This window comes from Erinaceus europaeus, chromosome 12 (assembly GCF_950295315.1).
Source record: "Erinaceus europaeus chromosome 12, mEriEur2.1, whole genome shotgun sequence".
Classification (NCBI taxonomy): domain Eukaryota; kingdom Metazoa; phylum Chordata; class Mammalia; order Eulipotyphla; family Erinaceidae; genus Erinaceus; species Erinaceus europaeus.
In genome coordinates this window covers 3,732,176-3,751,243 of record NC_080173.1, presented here as the reverse complement: position 1 = coordinate 3,751,243, position 19,068 = coordinate 3,732,176, and the positions used below count along the sequence as shown (strand labels likewise).

Genomic DNA, 19,068 nt, shown 5'->3' with positions numbered 1-19,068 from the left:
CAGTGCTGCAGGTGAGTCTCGCCCTCCCTCTCTCTTCCCCTTCCAAGGTTTCTCTTGTCTCTATCAAATAAGTAAATGAGTAAGTAGACCTATTTTAGGAAGAAAGGCTATCTTTTGTCGGTTGCTTTGTCTCTACCCAGAGTGCAGTTCGTCTCTCGCTACAGCACTGAAAGTGACTGAACTGGGGACTGAGCCTGAGAGCCACTGTATAGATCAGTGCGCTGTGTTCCCAGCACTAGGAGAAAGACTGCCGCCTTTTTTTTTTTTTTTTTTTTTTTTTTGTAACTTGGCATTCCCTCCCCAACCCCTCCAACTCTCAAAATATTACCCGGAAATTAGATACAAGGAAACCCAGAGTGCTAAGGACCAAGACAAGCAGGCTTCCTCCCAAAGGAGTCAGAGTCTGGGTGCTGGGGTCTCCATTCAGATCCCAATAATGAAACTTGTGCAGAACAAGGTGGTTTCAGACACTAGTTGGAACCCAGCCCGGAGGGGTTTCCTGCGATAGGAAACTTGTAAAGGGGTCAGGCTGTGTAAGTACTGGTGTTACTGGTCTTAAATGGGATGTTGTATGAAACTGTACCCCTCTTATCCCACAATCGTGTCAATCATTACTAAATCACTAACAAAAAAAGAAAAAAGCAAGAAGGTGGCTATACTGAGGTAATAAAACAGCACCAAGTATACCCAGGCAACGCCTCAGTCAACTTCTGATGAAATGTCTCTTCTCACTAAGCCTGTCAAGCTGTAGCTTTGAGAAGCAATGACGTGCTAAAGCATGCCACTGTACTACTACTCAGAAGATACAAGGTCCAGCCAGAGTCCATTTCTTTTGCACTGTGTATCTTAGAATCAAACAGACTTCACTCCAAGGCAAAATCATTACTGAATCCACATGAAGATGGAGCTGAGGATAACATGAGCTTTGAAAAAAAGAGATTAGTTGATTTACTGAACCATGTCTTGTCTTCTAACTTTCAACTAACCCTCAACTCACCACCCCTCAAACGACATTCCTTACAATTCCAAATTCCGGTGGTGACTTGATTACACTTTGATAACTGCTGTATTATAGAAGATGCAAATAAAACAGGGCCAAATTCAACCTTCACTTTGTATTTATATAGCCTTTGACTAGGTGATTTTTATAAAAAATTTCAAAGAGAGAGAGAGAGAGAGAGAGAGAGAGAGAGGGAGTCAAAGACTTGCATAGTCCACAAAGAATGAATGGGAAAGAGAGACAGGGAGAAAGACACTTGCAGCGCCGCTCCGCCATTCACAAGGCTCCCCACTCCCTATCTGTAGGTGGGGGCAGGAGGCTTGAACACGGGTGCTCTACTGGGTGTGCAATTAGCCATCCCCTTAAAAATATTCTAGTGCTCCGGGAGGTGGCGCAGTGGTAAAGCTTTGGACTCTCAAGCATGAGGTCCCGAGTTTGATCCCCGGCAGCACATGTGCCAGAGTGATGTCGTCTGGTTCTTTCTCTCCTTCTATCTTTCTCATTAATAAATAAAATCTTTAAAAAAATGATTTTAGTAGTATTCTATAAGCTTATCGGTCTTTTGTTCTAAGTCTTCAAGTAATATATATGGAATGTTTTTATAGACTTTAATGAAATATTTTAAAACTATAGTGTTATTTTTCTGAATTTCTAATATATTATACCAATATAGATTTAAAATTTTTGGCAAGTCCTCAATCTGTTTTACTTCAATATTTATGATTACAACTCGAGGGAAAACAAATCTAGTGTGATATAAATAGTAATGTGCCGACTAATGTGAACAGTGAACATTAAGTCGTGGTTCTAGTTATGTAGCTGATAAATTTCACTAGAACTCTCTATATGTACAATTGACTAAAAAAACTTTTAAAAGACCATGAATGGGTCATGATTCAAAGTAGGAAAGTAAAGAAAAATGCATTATAGTCTGACTTTATATGCTTTACATGTATTTAATTTGAAAACAGATACCTTCCAAAAGTGAGACCATATTTAGCCTACAATAGAGTAACACAAGGTATTGTTAAACTTTCATTTGTCCTTTTCTGAATATTTTCCTTAACATGTTCAATACCTATTAACACTAATAACAGCCTGAGGCACGCACCAAAGGTTTCAAACTCAAGCACAAACATAAACCAGAGCTGAGCAGTATAGTGCTCTGGTTTAAAAAAAAAAAAAAAAAAAGACTAATGACAAGGTACCAATAAGATGATTTAGGAAAGAAACATGCACGTTAGCCTGTACTTAAAGGGAATAGCGCCCATAAAATATCTTGTGTCTCATAACTGTGCATCAACGAAGAGTCATTCCCCCCTCAATTAAAGTCGAAAGCTATTCCTGTGTGTATGCGGCATCTTCCTTCACTTAAACTCTTCATGTCTAAGATTAGTTTGTCTATAACATCGAAGGATTTAGACACTTGGTCTTAAACTGTGACAAACATATAAAATGTAAAATATGTTCAAGTACTTACAAACTGCTATATTTTATTACCAGTTTTCCTGAGAATTTTAGAGCTTTTTACACATAAAATAGCTTTTCAAAACACCTGAGCTCTCTCAAGTTCTTTACATTCACTTGGCGAATATTCACTGAGTAGTCACCCTTACTTCCACAGGCAGAAATCTCTGAAAAAGCAGGGGCCGGTGTTCATATTCCCAGCATGTGACAGAGAGGCTTATGGAAATGAATATGGAATACTGAAACGAGAAGACTCAATTCCTTTCTTAAGAAGCTCACAGCCAGCTACTGAATGGCAACCATTTTACTAACTGCCTTCACCCACGCAGGCCTCCATTTTGAAAATCAAAATTACCATCCAATGGGGAGATTTGTTTACGCTTCTCAAGTAACTTACTTGCTGACTTCTTTATACTGGGCAATCTCCTCAATATAAAGAAGGTCATGCAACCGTGACTGATAGTTGGTCTTGGTCAATGATTTGTCTAAAACAGACTGGGTAAAGAGCTGGTCAGCAGAGAGAGGAATTTGGTATCTGATAAGAAGGCTCTTCTCCAAATCAGTAGTTTCATTAGGCTCAAAATCTACAATAGTCTTAGAAGAAGAATCCCAGCGCTTAGCTGTGGTTACAAGCTGCTGTCTCGCGTGCATCAGGTATTCAAGATCTAAAGAAAAACAAAAGGCACATTTATAAAAGAACAACATTAAAATTATAAAACAACACATTGCATTTCAGAGTCATATATGCTAGAGCTAAAATTCTTTAAAACAAAGCAATACAAAACCCCCTTTGACAGAGTAATTTTTCTATAACATACCAAAACAACATAATAGAAACCCATATAAAAAACAACTTCATTTACACCAGAATAGGACATAGCAGAAATAGTCATTAACACTTTTATTCTATCAAGAGAAACTTGATCTGAAGATGATAAAATTCCTAAGCCAAGAAATAGGTGATAATCACCTTTTCAACAGCTATCAATACCTTCCCTGTTACAGAAAGAAAAAAAATCAGAGAACTATGAATGCTTACATCTTTTCTTGTATGATAAAACAGTGGAAAGCTCGAAAACTCAACTTTCAACAAAAATATTTTAGAAGATATTCACTGCTAATTGCACATTAAACTGTGATGATAAATGCTCATTCAGAAAAATTCAGATCATACTAAATCACAACACAATGTCAAAATGAACGATCAAATGACTGTTTCCAGCAGGGGCGGGGAAGTGTAGCTTAGTACTATCAGACATCATAGGACAGATTCAGAATGCAGGGTAGGCTCCCTCTGTAGTGCATGTATACGGTATGCACTTGCAGTCACAATATACATTAAAATTCTGTGAAAGAACAATCAAAGTTTAAGCAGAAATCAACCCCTAAAGAACAAAGACAAGTTACCCTATACTTGTCTACACAAAGTATAGAGACAAATTATCCTACACTATTGTTCAAGATCACACTAGAGCGGGTGTGTTTAGGGTGGTGTGGCCATAAATAAACCCTATATTACTTTTTTAAAATAAACCCTATATGACTTTTGACACAAGAGTACAAGTGCAATCTCTTGCTTAGTTGAGAGATATTGCTACACTTAAATGCTATATATAATTAAATTATAGACATTAGTCACCTACCAAGAAAAATAGTTCAGTATTAGAAAATAGCATATCCTAATATCTTAGTAAAGATTAAAACGTTAAGGCTCAGGGCCAGGTGGTGGCACTCCTGGTTGAGTAAACATGATACAATGTGCAAAGACCCAGGTTCAAGGCCTCAGTCCCTATGTGCAGGGGGAAAGCTTTGCAAAAGGTGAAGCAGGGTTAGGTGGTAGAGTGCATGTGGCGCAAAGCGCAAGGACCGGAGTAAGGATCCCAGTTCGAGCACCGGACTCCCCACCTGCAGGGGAGTCGCTTCACAGGTGGTGAAGCAGGTCTGCAGGTGTCTATCTTTCTCTCCCCCTCTGTCTTCCTGTCCTCTCTCCATTTCTCTCTGTCCTATCCAACAACGAGGACATCATTAATAACTACAACAATAAAAAACAAGGGTAACAAAAGGGAAAAAAAAAAAAAAAATTTTAAAAAGATACCAAAAAAAAAGTGAAGCAGGGCTGCAAGTGTCTCTCTTTCTCTCTTCCTATCTCCCCCTCCCCTCTCGATTTCTGGATGTCTCTATCCAATAAATAAATAAATATAATTTAAAGTTTTAAAATGTTAAGGCCCTAATTTGAATGTAAAGATAAAAAATAAAAAATCCTAATTTCTAGCCTTTGCCCCTTAAAAAATAGTTTTGCTACTATTCAAATGACTATATAAATGTAACTATTAGAAGTCATAATGGTGGTTTGCTTAGTAAAAATTTTGTATTTTAAATACTCCACATAAAATAGTGACGGTGTGTTTGAGAATAACTCCAGAAGTGTAAGTGTGATAAACTACGTACATTTTCCCAAATCACTCTCAAACTGAACCCTATTCATTCATTAGATCACAGCTACTAAAAGTGTGGAAATTATACTAAGGTCAACATTCCCAAAACAGATTGTCCCATTACTAAAGACTAAATCATTAACAAAATAGCTTCTAGATATTCATGTGAGAATTATAAATCAAAAACATCACTCAAAGCTGTGACATGAATGCAGTTTGTTTTAACAGCAATGGGACAAGTCACTCTCTCCTGGTGTAAATGTCTTCAGCCATAGATTTGTGAGGCAAAGCTTTATTCTAAAGAAAACCTTTACTTCTTTTAGTGCTTTTTCCTCCCTGAACTTCAACCTCACCCGAGGAAAAATACTAATAAAAAAAAAAAAAAAAAAAATGTAACATCTTTATATACAGTGAAGAGTTTGTAGGATTTCCAAATAATAACTAGAGGAAAAAAAACTCATTCACAGGCTACAAACAGAAATAACTGGAAGTTTCGTTTATCGTGACAAAAATATCAAAAGAAAAGTCTATAGGGTTTCTTTTTAAGCTAGTCAGTTTGATGTGACTTTAGTCCAATCTCCAACTGACTAGCTTAAAAAATACCTTCTGGAGGCCAGGCTGTGGCGCAGCGGGTTAAGCGCAGGTGGCGCAAAGCGCAAGGACCAGCACAAGGATTCCAGTTCGAGCCCCCGGCTCCCCACCTGCAGGGGGGGTCACTTCACAGCCGGTGAAGTGGGTCTGTAGGTGTCTATCTTTCTCTCCCCCCTCTCAATTTCTCTTTGTCCTATCCAACAATAACAGCAGCAATAAAAACAACAACGATAAAATCATAAGAGCTGGTCCCGGAGGTGATAAAGCTTTGGACTCTCAAGCAGGAGGTCCTGAGTTCGATCCTCGGCAGCCCCTGTGCCAGAGTGACATCTGGTTCTTTCTCTTTCCTCCTATCTTTCTCATTAATAATTAAAATCTTTAAAAAAAAAAAAAAGAAAAAAAAATAAATAAATAAATAAATAAATAAATAAAGGGCAACAAAGGGAGGGAATGGACTCCAGGAGCAGTGGATTTGTAGTGCAGGCACCGAGCAATAACCCTGGAGGCAAAAAAGAAAAAGAAAAAGAAAAAGAAAAAACATTCTGTATAACTTGATTTCAAATTTCAAGACTCAAAGAGCTAATGTGATCAAACTCCACGATCAAGTCAGTTTGTCAGACACTGAGCTAACTTTAATTGATGAGGTAACAATAAGTCCCTAAGAGAGAAATATACACCTTTTCTATGTGAACTCTTTACCTGCTATTATTGTTTGTTACTGCTATTACCTGTTAATGTCAGTGGAACACAGTTTGGGAGACATGGAGTTAACAGACAGTCCAGCATGGTCTAAACTTGTAAATTATGAGAAAGGAATAATTGTTCTCAGCGTTCACTAAAAGGCAAAAACTTGCTTAAACAATTAACAGCTAGTTAAATGGAAGACATTAGCAATACAAAGTGATTGCTGCTCCAGTTCTTGTTCCATACCATGACTGCATTTCTTTATGGAAGCAGAAACCAAGCAGCAGGTGCTGGTTGGTGGCACACCTGGCTGAGTGAGCACACAGCAGAGTTCAGACCCCGGCTAGCCACCTACAGGGAGTGAAGCTTCACATATGGCAAAGCAGTGATGCAAGTGTTTTTCTCTCTGCATATACCCCTCTTCCCTCCTGTTTTCTCTTTCCTATCAAATTCAGGGAAGATGAGGGAGATTATATATATATATATATATATATATATATATATATATATATATATCTCCACCAGTAGCCCTGGTGGTAGGAGGGAAATTTTTTTTAAGGAACCAAATAACAGTATGGTATATACAATTTATAATACTATTGAAACTATATGGAATCATAACAAAGCCCAGATTTAATTCAATTCCCTTTACCTGGAAAGATACTTTTCTCCTAATTCTAGCCAAGGAACATCAAAGAATGAACTGGCTTAGGCTGGAGGGAAAGCTGATCAATTATCACTCTGCCATCAATGTAACAAAGATATTGTCTTGCTCCCAAATACTCTGAAAGTTAGCCACACAAGTATTCCAGGAAAAAGTCAAAGAGTACACTGACACCTTACATGTATTGTCTTATAAACTTTATTTCAAATAAACATATCATTTGCCCTCAATTTTTTGCTGACAAGTGCATTCTCTTGTAATCAACACGCTAGCACTGAGAAGCAGAAAACTAATGGCAGGTTGCTTATGTTGCTTCCACTTCTTCAAAATTCTGTTGGGAATACAATCACATTGAAACAAATAGTCACAGAACAGAAGAGTTAATTGATAAAAAATATTATTCAATGACATCAATTTAAAAATAAGGACAATCAAAATATCAAAGGTAGGACTTAAAAATCAGCATAATAGATAACTTAAGTAATGACCAAAAAAGTCAAGCCAAATGTCAATTAACTTACCTAAACCTAGATTTAAGTTCTTCTTAAATGTTCAAAATCTCATATCAGAAAATACAATTGTACATTTTATATTGTTCTCATAAACTTATTTTTCCTCTGTCCTTGAAAAACAAATTTCACTATATGAAATTGTTTCAAATTAGTTCAAGATTAATACTTTTTTCAATGACTTCCACAATATAATTAATTACTTAGAGATAAAATCTTGGTAAAGAAAAAATAATCAATCTGCAAACAATAGCTTAAGAAAAGAACATAGTATTAAGAAGAAGAAAAAAATAGGAGAAAGGACATTAATGGTTCCAAATGGAGATACTTTTATCTCCATAATCTTCTGCCATCCCTGAAACATAAACTGCTCTATCACAAAGGCAACTACTTCCTGCAGTAGGCACGGGCTAGCAGTGGTCATCTTGGACACAGCATTCACTTGCCAAGACCCCAGGTGCTGTAGCCTCGGCCTTCATCTCTGCTGCCTAGTAGTTCTGCTAATACCCTAGCCCCATGCTTCAATTTATCTGAAAATCCTCCTCTCTTCCCACTTCTTTTTCCTCTGTAAGCAAAGAAGTAGGAGGGCCGGAGAGGTAGTTCATCAGGTAGGCTAAGGTGCATGCCTTGCCATGCCCAAGACCTACTTGTTATCCCTGACACCACGTGGGAGAAGTCCCAAAGTTGTCATGTCTCTCCCTCACTGTCAGTATCAATGGAGAAAAAGCCCAGAGTGGTGAAACAGTGCATACACAAGGTCCTGGGCCCTACTTTTAAAAAGTAATTAATTAGCTAGTTAATTAATCAATATGTGTATGTCCTAATCACAGCTAATGATAAAAATAGTAACTATTACCTTCTACTATCTTTAAAATGCTTATTAGCTTCCAGGTATTGTTTCTAGTTTCAAAATACACCCTAAAACTGATAGGCTCACTTTGCAAATGTCAACTCCTGGAGCTCAGAATGTTAAATATTCTGTTCAGGGATCCACAGGCAATGAGAAAATCAGGGCAGACTCAACTCTAAGTCCATTTGATTCTGAAGTCTGTCCACTATGCTTCTCCAACGAGAAGCAAAAATCTTCAAAATACCCTCAATCTCTCAAGCGCATCTCACTGTCACATTTTATCATCTTACTTTTAATTGCAAATCTTTAACGTTAGATATTAGACTTTTACTGACTTTTCTTAACATACAGATTTTTTTTGACAACACTTCCATTTTTTTCCTATGAGGAAATGAGTCATGAGTTATAAGCCAGCAAACATTAAAAAATAATAATAATAACCCACAGTTAAGCCAAGAAAATCAATTCAGAATTATGTCTGACAAGAGAATACATCCGGTCTCTTTATGATTTAAATCTCCTTTTGATTCAAAAAGAGTATTTTCCAGTAGTTCTCAAGTTCTAGTCTCTAAAAGCAACTAGTAAAAGAGTAGGTAAACTATAAAACACAAGCCAAATCCAGCCCTCTGGTGTTTTCAAAAATTAAGTTTTATTGGAACACAGTCATGGCTATTCCTTCACATATCATCTGTGACTGCTTTCTCATTACAATGCAAAGCTAAGCAATTATAACAGAGACCATCTGCCCAACAGCACCTACAATATTTACTATCTGGCTCTTTGTAGGAAGAAAAAATTGTCCAAAGAACTTCAATACTAAATCAAGTATTTTGGGCAGCGGTAGACAGCATAATCGTTATGCAAACAGACTCTCCTGCCTGAGGCTCCAAAGTCCCAGGTTCAATACCCCGCACCGCCATGAACCAGAGCTGAGTAGTGCTCTGGGAAGGAAAAGCACTAAATCAAGTGTTTCAATTTTGTCAACTATTTGGCTAAGGAAAATGATTATGTTCTGATTCCAAAGAGCACTGAGACTATAGCAACTGAGTCAGAGTAGGTAAATAGGACTGAAGTATGTAAAAAATACAAGTAAAGTGGAGTCTAGGTAATAACAGCTTTATATAACTAACACACGTTTGTTAAATTGTTCAATACAGTGCTTTGACCTTACTAGCAGCTAAAGCAAAAAGGAACAAAACCATTCCCTCTGCCCACTAAATCAAAAATAAGATGGGGGTGGGGGTAGATAGCATAATGGTTTTATGCAAAAGGACTCTCGTGCCTGAGGCTCCAAAATCCCAGGTTCAATCCCCTGCACCACCATAAACCAGAGCTGAGCAGGCCTCTGACAGAAGAAAAAAATAACAAAAGTCACAATCTTTACTCATTTTAAAAACAAACAAACTGCTTCTATAGCCAGGAATAACTGCAAAAGGCCTCAGGTTCAACCCCAGGTGCACCAAAAGCCAGAGCTGTGCAATGCTCCTAGGCTCACAGAGTGTACTGATTGATACGCAGGGAGAACCAGCCTCTGCAACGCAGGCACAGTCGAGGTGACTGCAAAGTCCGTACAGCCCCGTCATTTGACATGCTCATTAAATAAATAGTGTTTGTTAAGTCAAACACCTACTACAGATGCAGGTAAGAGCCAAAGACCTAGCATGTCCTCTCCTTGTTCATTTAGATCTCGGCATACAACGCAAATACTGATTTAAGGAGTAATACAACATGTAAGTAACCTGAGACATTTCTTCCCAAGACCACCGTGGTCTCCTTTGCAATAAAGGTACAAAGGGAGTTTCTGAAAGTTGAGGACTTTATATTTAGGACGTCAGATTCAGAGAAAGGAGTGGTATCAGCAACGTTAATTGGACAGTTGAACAAGAAAGATGTTGTAGGTGGTTTAGCATTATAACTAGTACTAAAGTACTTCGTGCAAACTAACATTAAACTGTGATAGAATAAGCTCACTTAAAATCTGAAACTGGTGGACCACAAGAGACTCGATCATGTACTCCTAAAAGTCTGGGAGACCTCAGAGCAAGACTGGCCTGGTGGCACCGTAAGAAGAGGAGAGCATCACCAGGAGGGCTGTCTGGCCCTAGTGGGTCGGTGAGCCGGCGGACGGAGCTTTTACTCCCTTTTGACTTCCTCCCTAGCCAAACACTAGTTAGGGTCGGTGCGTATCTTTTAGTTTCTATTACAGTGCCCATTAACACATATCACCAGGGGAAAAAAGTCTAAATTTTACCTTCTGTAGAAGCTGCATCAATCATTACTCTTTGCATGAGCACTGGTTCCAATCCAAAGTCGAAAACTATGGTTTGGCGAAAAGTTCCAAATATTTCTGTGTTAAATGCTATCCCGACTTTATACACGTAATGATCTAATCCATTTTGGGTCATTTTGCCTCCTATCCATTCTTGACAGTTTTCGGGGACTTCTTGTGATACCTGGGTAGTACTATCTCCGGCAGATATTGCAATGATACTAAAATGAGGACGATGAGCATCATAAAGCAATGCTACGCGGCACAGCATTCTTGCAGGCTACAAGGAAGTTAAAATAATTCATTGAGTACAGTGGGTGAAAAATTCAAGTGTAACTGGGCTCTTCAATAAAAATATTTCCATAAAGGACTTTTACTTCTCATGCTTCTAATACTATGTTAAAAATACAAATTGTGCTCATAACCCATTAAAAAAAATCAGAATGATTATAAAAATCCAGTTGTTAAAACGATGTATTTGTGTCAGTTATAACTCACTAGAGCTGAAACTGAGATCTGTGCCATTCCCTGTTTTCACTGCGATAAACTTGTCTTTCTTTGTGGCAAAAGCTATTCCTCTGTGAACACCAGCTTTACAGCTTTCCATACCGTGAGCTACAGGTTTAACTAGCCTCAAGTAAAGACTATTCAAAAGGGAGCGATTACCTCTGCAGGCACTAGGCTGGGTTCAAGGCTGCAGCCGGCCAAACATTCCCCAGTATTTCATTCCATGAACCAAATGACACAGTGGAAGAAATGCCACAGAAAGTCCACAAAAACTTCCCCACATATATTCACGCACAGTCACACAAATGTTTGACATTGTTCTTATCTTAAACTTTGAATACTGCAATCCAAGACAGGAAGCATGCAGAAAATCTCATACTAAAACCCACTGTTACAGAATTTGTGAATTTGTCAAATCAAATAAAATAATAAGATGTCATTATTTAAATATCATAGCACTGTCAGGTTAAACAGTTCAATTTGTAAGCAGTTAATCAAAGCCATGAATTCCATCCTATATTGTAAGTTTAGAAGACATCATCAGAGACCTCATTACCAAATAAGCAGGCATCTAGACAGCTAGAGATTCTGATCTCAAAATATTTGTAAAAGTTGCACCTTTTATGATCAAAACAACGAAATGCACCTTCCCATAATTAGAACCTACATAAAGTATGCACCTATTAAAATATTTTCAATTATATCGTAACAGAGATTTAAAGCTAAAGACCATTTTTTAAAGACCATTTTTAAGGGGGAAAAAACCCCACATTCTCTACTTAGCACAAAGCTCATACCTTACAAGTAAGAGCAAAGGTCCATGTCTGGTGAGATCTCTTGGTGTTGACAGTAACCGACAGCTCGGGATTATGCTCTACCCTTACTCCTTCTAGACATTCACTAAGCTGAAAACAGAGAGCCACAAATGTTACATCTTAACCCTGCAAATCACAAACAAAAATACTGCAACAATGAAGATGCTGAAGACATGGTTTACAAAGCAAGATGGCTTACACATTAGTTTTCAGTTGTTGTTCTATGAACAAAATATAATCTCATTAATATTAAGCCCTAGGAAAAAGATTTTAAATAATCACAGCAGAAAACTCTGGATGAAGAGAGAAGTAGCATAATGCCCACAAACCTCCAAGCAAATGGCTTGATTCTGCTCTTTTAGCAAATGGGTCTACTTTTGCTAAAGACACTATCAAAAATGATGTTCTGGGAGTCGGGCGGTAGCGCAGCGGGTTAAGCGCAGGTGGTGCAAAAGCGCAAGGACTGGCATAAGGATCTGGGTTCGAGCCCCCAGCTCCCCACCTGCAGGAGAGTCACTTCACAGGTGATGAAGTAAGTCTGCAGGTGTCTCTCCTTTATCTCCTTCTCTCTGTCTTCCCCTCCTCTCTCCATTTCTCTCTGTCCTATCCAACAACAGTGACATCAATAATAACTACAACAATAAAAAGCAAGGGCAATAAAAGGGAATAAATAAATAAATAAATATTTTTAAAAAATTTTTTTAAATTATGTTCTACCTAGTGGGGGTTGTATTATTATATGGGAAACTGGGGGATATTATGCATGTAGAAACTATTATATTTACTGTTGAATGTAAAACATTCCCCAATAAAGAAATTTTAAAAAGGGGAAAAAAATAAAGATTTAAATAAATGTTAAAAAATATATATATATGTTCTTCACGTAAAGAATAAATGAACCAGAACACAGCACAAAACAGAGTCAAGACTCAAACAAGGTCATTTGCAAAACAAACAGATCAAAACAACGTAGCTGATTTTCCTCACCACTTTCTCAGGAGATAATGAATTCATCCACTTTTCTATCAGGCTTTCCATGTAACTGCCTGAAAGCTGTTTATTCTCATTTTGCTGTTTCAATTTTATCAACCGTGAAGCATATCTTTTTTGCCATTCTGCTAGTTCTTCCTGGGAATGTGCTGAAGTACACTGGGCACCGTACCTACAGACTCCTTGCTCTAGAAATCTAAGTAGAATAGGAAAGACTTTTATCGAATATCTTCTTGAACCACATAAAAGATAAACTGTCAGCATTTGCCCTCTGACTCGTCAATAACAAAGACAGAGCTTCACCTCCTGAAAGGATACAGTGAACACACTGTCCTGCGCAGAAGAGCTGGAAGAAGGGGTTTGTAGAATACTTACCACAGTCAGTTACACTGCTACCTCCACATACTCACTGGCTGCTTTCTTGGGAGTAAGAGACTAAAGCAGAACATACTCATGGCCCTCTCTCCGAATAAGCACATTGAAACGGTAGCCTCTTTCGTGAGAAAGTCACTCTATTAGACAATTCCTCTTAGAAGAGAATTTTTCTAAAGCAACACTGACATCAAGTGGATTCGTTCCTCAAACACAGGTCTGCCCTACTCCCCAGAATAATGTGACCAAGAAAATTTTCCATATATTATAAATTTCATTTTGAAAAAAAATGGAACATATTGTTAAATTGACAATTTAAAGCTTCTACATTTCAACTTCAAATATAATGTTTATGTTCTCTTCTACATGATTGCCTATGTCATTGGAATGTTAAGTCATTCTAGTTTGCTTAAAGTTTTAAATAAAAAATAGAAGTTTTATGTTAGAATCAGAACTTGTTCAATACATTAAATTCTACTATGAGTAAACTAATGTTCATTTTGAAGGGTATATACTTAATGATTCCTCAGTGTTTATGACTCAGAAAATTAAACTGACAATTCAGTGTTTAAAAAAGATTAAGTGGTCCAGGAGGTGGCGCAGTGGATAAAGCATCAGACTCTGAAGCATGAGGTCCTGAGTTCAATCCCTGGCAGCACATGTACCAGAGTGATGTCTGGTTCTTTCTCTCTCTCTCCTTCTCTCTTCATGAATAAATAAATAAAATCGTTTTTTAAAAAATAAATAAATAAATAAATAAGATTAAAATGTCAGGCTTCAATAATGTTTTAAGTTTTAAATACCCTGGGAAATTATGAGTCCACCCAGTTTTTAAATAATTGAAACATAAAACATTAGAAAAGACCACCTTAGGGGGAAAAAATCAGTGAAACCCCAGAGGCCACATGGTGGTGCACCTAGTTGAGCCACATCAGTGCGCAAGGACCTGGGTTCAAGCCCCCAGTCCTCCCCTGCAGGGCGAAAGCTTCACGAGCTATGAAGTATAGGGCTGTAAGTGTCTCTCTGCCTCTCTCTCCCTCCCTCCTTTTATCCCTCTTCCTCCTAAATTTCTCTCTGTCCTAACAAACAAAATAAAGCTAAAAAGAAAGAAAAAGGGGGGTGGGAGGGTCTGGAAGCTGGCACGGTGGATAAAGCACTAGACTCTCAAGCATGACCTCCTGAGATCAATCCCCGGCAGCACATGTACCAAAGTGATGTCTGGCTCTTTCTCTATTTTCTCATTAATAAGTAAATAAAATCTTAAAAAAGAAAGAAAAAACATTAAAAATACAAATCACAAAAAAAATTTTTTTTTCCGGCCCGGGAGAACACACCGTCACCACATCGGTGAAATCACAAAATATTTAATAGAAACAAGGAGGATATAAATTTTCAAGGAATAAATATGGGTTGTAAGAAATACAAAATGAACAACAGAATATAAACTGTGATAGGTAAGGCTTTCTTGATGAGACAGAGCTTAGACTGTATTATTCAGCTCTCTTATACTTCTGTAAGACACATTTAAAATCATGAATTTGCGTCTCTCAAGTGTGTCTCAATGGGGGGGGGTCCCAATGTTCCTAATATTTTGTTTTAAATTATTTCCCAAAAATTCCAAGTTTTATAATTCTTAACTATATTATATCTTCTCATATTTCCTTTGCATAAGCTTCTGTTCCATTTCTCCTACAATATGTAATGAAGATTTTCAAATTTATGAATTACTTTCTACTAACATCTTGTCTAATGAGTCATAAAATTGCCTATCAAATTTCCTTTATTATCAAAAGAGAATGAGAACTTGTATAAAACCCCATCAATAACTGGCCCTTAAAAAAGAAACTGCAGGTTCGATCCACACCGCCATAAGCCATAGCAGATCACTGGTGAAAAAAAAAAATAGAGATAGAGAGAGAGACAGAGGGAAGGAGGGACGGAGGTAAGAAGGGAACTTGTCTTTTAAAATGTTGCTTTAAGGGAGTTGGGCTGTAGCGCAGTGGGTTAAGCGCAGGTGGCGCAAAGCACAAGGACCGGCATAAGGATCCCAGTTCGAACCCCGGCTCCCCACCTGCAGGGGAGTCGCTTCACAGGTGGTGAAGCAGGTCTGCAGGTGTCTGTCTTTCTCCCCCCCCCCCCCCGTCTGCCCCTCCTCTCTCCATTTCTCTCTGTCCTATCCAACAACTACAACAACAATAATAACTACAACAATAAAACAACAAGGGCAACAAAAGGGAATAAATAAATAAAATAAATTTTTTAAAAGATGTTGATTTAAGGGATGTGACGCCCTGGGGCTAAGTGTGTATATTACTATGTGCAAGGACCTGCAAAAAGACCAGGATTTGGGCCCCCTGAATCCCCACCTGCAGGGGGAAGCTTCGCGAGAGGTGAAGCAGGTCTGCAGGTGTCTTATCTCCCCTTCCTCTCTCAACTTCTCTCTGTCCTATCTAATAAAATTTTTTTTTTTAATGACCTCCGGAGCTGTGGATTCTCAGTGCTGGCGCTGAGCCCCGGCCATAACCATGGAGATGGGGGGATTTTTTTCCTTCGTCCCTATCAAATAAATAACTTCTAAAACTTAGAATAACAGTTCCTTTAATCATTCCCTCCACTTCAATGTATACTTACTAAAGCTTAAAAAAACACTCACAAATATTATACAAAGATTACATAAAGGTAGTAACTTTTCTCAAAAAGTTATTGAAATAATTTCCTATTTATCTTATCTTCTATCTCAGGGGCATATAAAATAATAAAAGAACATAAATTTCAATCAGCATAATTTAAGTAAATTTAAGATATTGTAAAAGGCTTCTAAGAGAGTCTTACTCTCCAATTAGGTCATTGATGCTTATCATTAAATGCTTTAGCAACACAGTTTTGACTTTCACTAATTAATGGTGGTAACTACTGTGGCTTCTATTTAAAGCTGGAAGTAAACCATTTTCTCAATCAGTATACATGAAGGGGTCTGTGCTATCAAAAAGCAGCAGAAAACTTTGGACTCTCCCAAAACGTAACTGCAGCCATGCCTGAGACTATAGGGAACTGACCTTAAAGCACCCACACCCCCAACACCCATGAGTGCTCAGTTCCCTTACAATCAGCGCTTGAAATTCACGAGTTCATCATGGCCAGACGCAACCAAGGAGCATCTGTGGCTGGCTGGATCTATGAATGTGGGTCCAACAATCAGGAAACAGGAATTTGCACAGGAGTGGGGCCGTGCAGTTCAGACCCATGTCACTCAATCAAGGACCACAGTACTCTTCCTCCACATACTACTGCTTTTAAATTTGAACTACTATTAATTTTCAAAGAGTGATGGAAAATCAACTATGCTTTAAATAAATCTAAGTCATAAAGAAAAGTTCCACGTTACCTTTTACATAAAGTATACTCCTCGCTGCTTGTGATTCCCCTGGGTGGGGGGCGGAAATGCCAACCATTACAAGAGCCTAGAGAGTAACCAGGACACAATCTTGTCATTCAGGCCTGCCAGTAATTCTGGAACCTTTCTGTGGCTACCGAGCCAGGACTTCATGCCCGTGTGCTTTCACTGCTCCAAGCCACTTTTTCATATCGTGGATGTTAACTGTGGCAGGCACAATTCAGATCTCCCAAAAAAGTAATACTTATGGGGGGCCTGGGGGTGGGGTGGACAGAGACCCTCCACTACAGCATTCTAAGGGTGACACTCACATTTACAACTGCATGGAAGAAAGGAAAAGGAAGGGTCTGTAGTTACAGCTTACCTCCACGGCTTCGTTCTTTCATAAAAAGGGACCGGTGAAAACATAGCTTTCACCTACTGACACCTCTAAAACGTAAGGTCCACAGACTGACCGAAGGTTCCCTCGGTAAACTCCCCTCCAGTCACCCACCAAGGCAAGCGCAGCCCAGCATCACAGCTTCCAGGAGTTACTGAGAGCCAGGGACTTACCCTCTTCTAAGTCTTCCACATGATATCCAGTGATGACATTACTAGTTGATGTCTGTAATGTTTCAAATGAAAGAGAATTTCACAGTAAGATAGAACCAAGTGAACTGAACTTAAACATTTTCAACAAATTTTAAAGTTCACTCAAGACTTAAGACATTTTTAATAAATCGCAAGTGCATTTTTAGTCTTTTGTTCTATATTATTCTGTATGTAAGGTTGCAGGTTCAATTCCAGCACCACTATAAATCAGAACTGAGCAGTGCTCTATTCAAAAAAATCTACCTGGTGGCAGAAGAAATCTAGGCTCCCAATTCCAAGCCCCACAAGGTACAGCCTTCCTCCACTTTGCATTCACCTGTCCTCTGCGTAACCTGTGGAGAACAGCTGGCTATCCAGGCCCCTTTTCTCCTGCGCTCAATGAAATGTAGCTAGCACCTGGGGCCTGCCACGTCCCCTCACTCTCAATGAGCCTTCTACTCACAGTCCATGGCTGGGGCGCCATCCACTGACTTTCTGGGGGTTTTGACACATTTGCTGCAGACAAATCCACCCAGTTTACACCCCCCGGACTCTCTTACTCTAAGATGCACAAGCTACAGCACTTCTGTCCCCAACTGCTCCATAGTCCTGTGTATGCTGCGTCACTGTCAGCCCCACACAAAGTCCTCCCGCATGCACCACACTCCAGCACAGAGCATAGCCGATGTGTCCAAAACAAAACTCGCCAGCGTACCAGATCGCATCCCCTTTCAGTGCTCATCTCCAAAGAAAGTAAAACTAACCTCCTAAGAAGCACCTTGCCCATTTCCCTGTGCCCTCCACAAAGTGCCTTCTGAATCCCACACAGCCGGTCGAGCGCACTCACAGCTGCTACTCGCTAGTCCCGCTGCACTGTGGGTAAGCGCTCATCTGCCTCCCATTCCCCTGAATGTGTGGTGCTGGCTGCCGATCTGACCCCGTACCCGGTTACTCTGAGGCTTTATTTACCTGCCCTCGATTTCAAACCTCAGTTTCCACACTACCTGGTTTCTCGACAGAGTTGGCCCATGCTTCCACTTCCATCACAGAACTGGCTGACCGCCTGACACAGGCGGCATGCCATGTGAGGACATTAGCCATGTAGACCCCGGACTGTCCCAACGGACAGCTTCTCATGGGAATCTCAGCTTCCGAAAACCACGAGAATCTTGAACAATGCAGGCATTGAGTAAATGTTGAACTGAATGGATTAAAAGTTTTCCCCTACTGAAATAAATAAAATACTTAGAAAGAAAAAAAGTTTTCCCAAGGTAAAATTTGGAATGGTCTATACTATAAAAAGAGATCAAAACGCCGCCAGGGAGGTGGTACATCAGACAGTAGGATTCTCGAGCACAGGACCCCGAGTTCAGCGCCCTACATGATATGCCGGAGCGCTGCTCTGCCTTGCTCTCTCCCCTCCTCCTCCTCTTACTAACTTTAAAAGAAAGTCATAAATACTAATTGGGTACAGGTGAAACAGTATCACTATAACTGATTTCACTATGACAGTGTTTCTACAGGAAAATGCCTTCTGATACTTAAACTCCTTTTGAAGCTTTATCAAACCCTTTCAATCACAGAAACGAGAGAGAGAATCATTCCACTGCCTGTGAAGCTTCCCCTGTGCGTGCTGCTACCATGTGGTGCCAGAGGCTTGAACCCGGGACCCATGTGGGGCAGCATGTGCTGTGCTGGCTAAGCTATACTCCACCTCAAATGTTTATCCTTTATCATCGTCATCAAAGTACTGTTTCACAGGGGCCAGGCGGTGGCGCACCTGGTTAAGTGCACACATTACAGTGCACAAGGACCTGGGTTCAAGCCCCTGGTCCCCACCTGCAGGGGGAGAGCTTCACAAGTGGTGAAGAGAGGCTGCAGATGTCTCTCTGTGTCTCCCCCCTCTAGCTCCCCCTGCCCTCTCAATTCCTTTCTATCTCTATTCAATAAT

At 39.3% G+C, this 19,068-nt stretch overlaps 1 protein-coding gene across 6 annotated transcripts in view; it reads right to left on the bottom strand.

The window, feature by feature from the left end:
* Positions 1–19,068, bottom strand: part of HELZ (helicase with zinc finger) — a 166,245-nt gene that overhangs the window by 80,799 nt on the left and 66,378 nt on the right. For 4 of the 6 annotated variants that reach the window (XM_060202610.1, XM_060202607.1, XM_060202609.1 and 1 more), the window contains 6 exons: positions 17,100–17,151; positions 16,539–16,614; positions 12,779–12,977; positions 11,774–11,881; positions 10,452–10,749; positions 2,865–3,132 (listed from right to left, as the gene is read on the bottom strand). In XM_060202610.1, the coding sequence (XP_060058593.1) occupies positions 2,865–3,132; positions 10,452–10,749; positions 11,774–11,881; positions 12,779–12,977; positions 16,539–16,614; positions 17,100–17,151 (1,001 nt within the window). The remainder of the gene's footprint in view (positions 1–2,864; positions 3,133–10,451; positions 10,750–11,773; positions 11,882–12,778; positions 12,978–16,538; positions 16,615–17,099; positions 17,152–19,068) is intronic. The other 2 variants (XM_060202612.1, XM_060202611.1) reach the window with 1 other exon arrangement.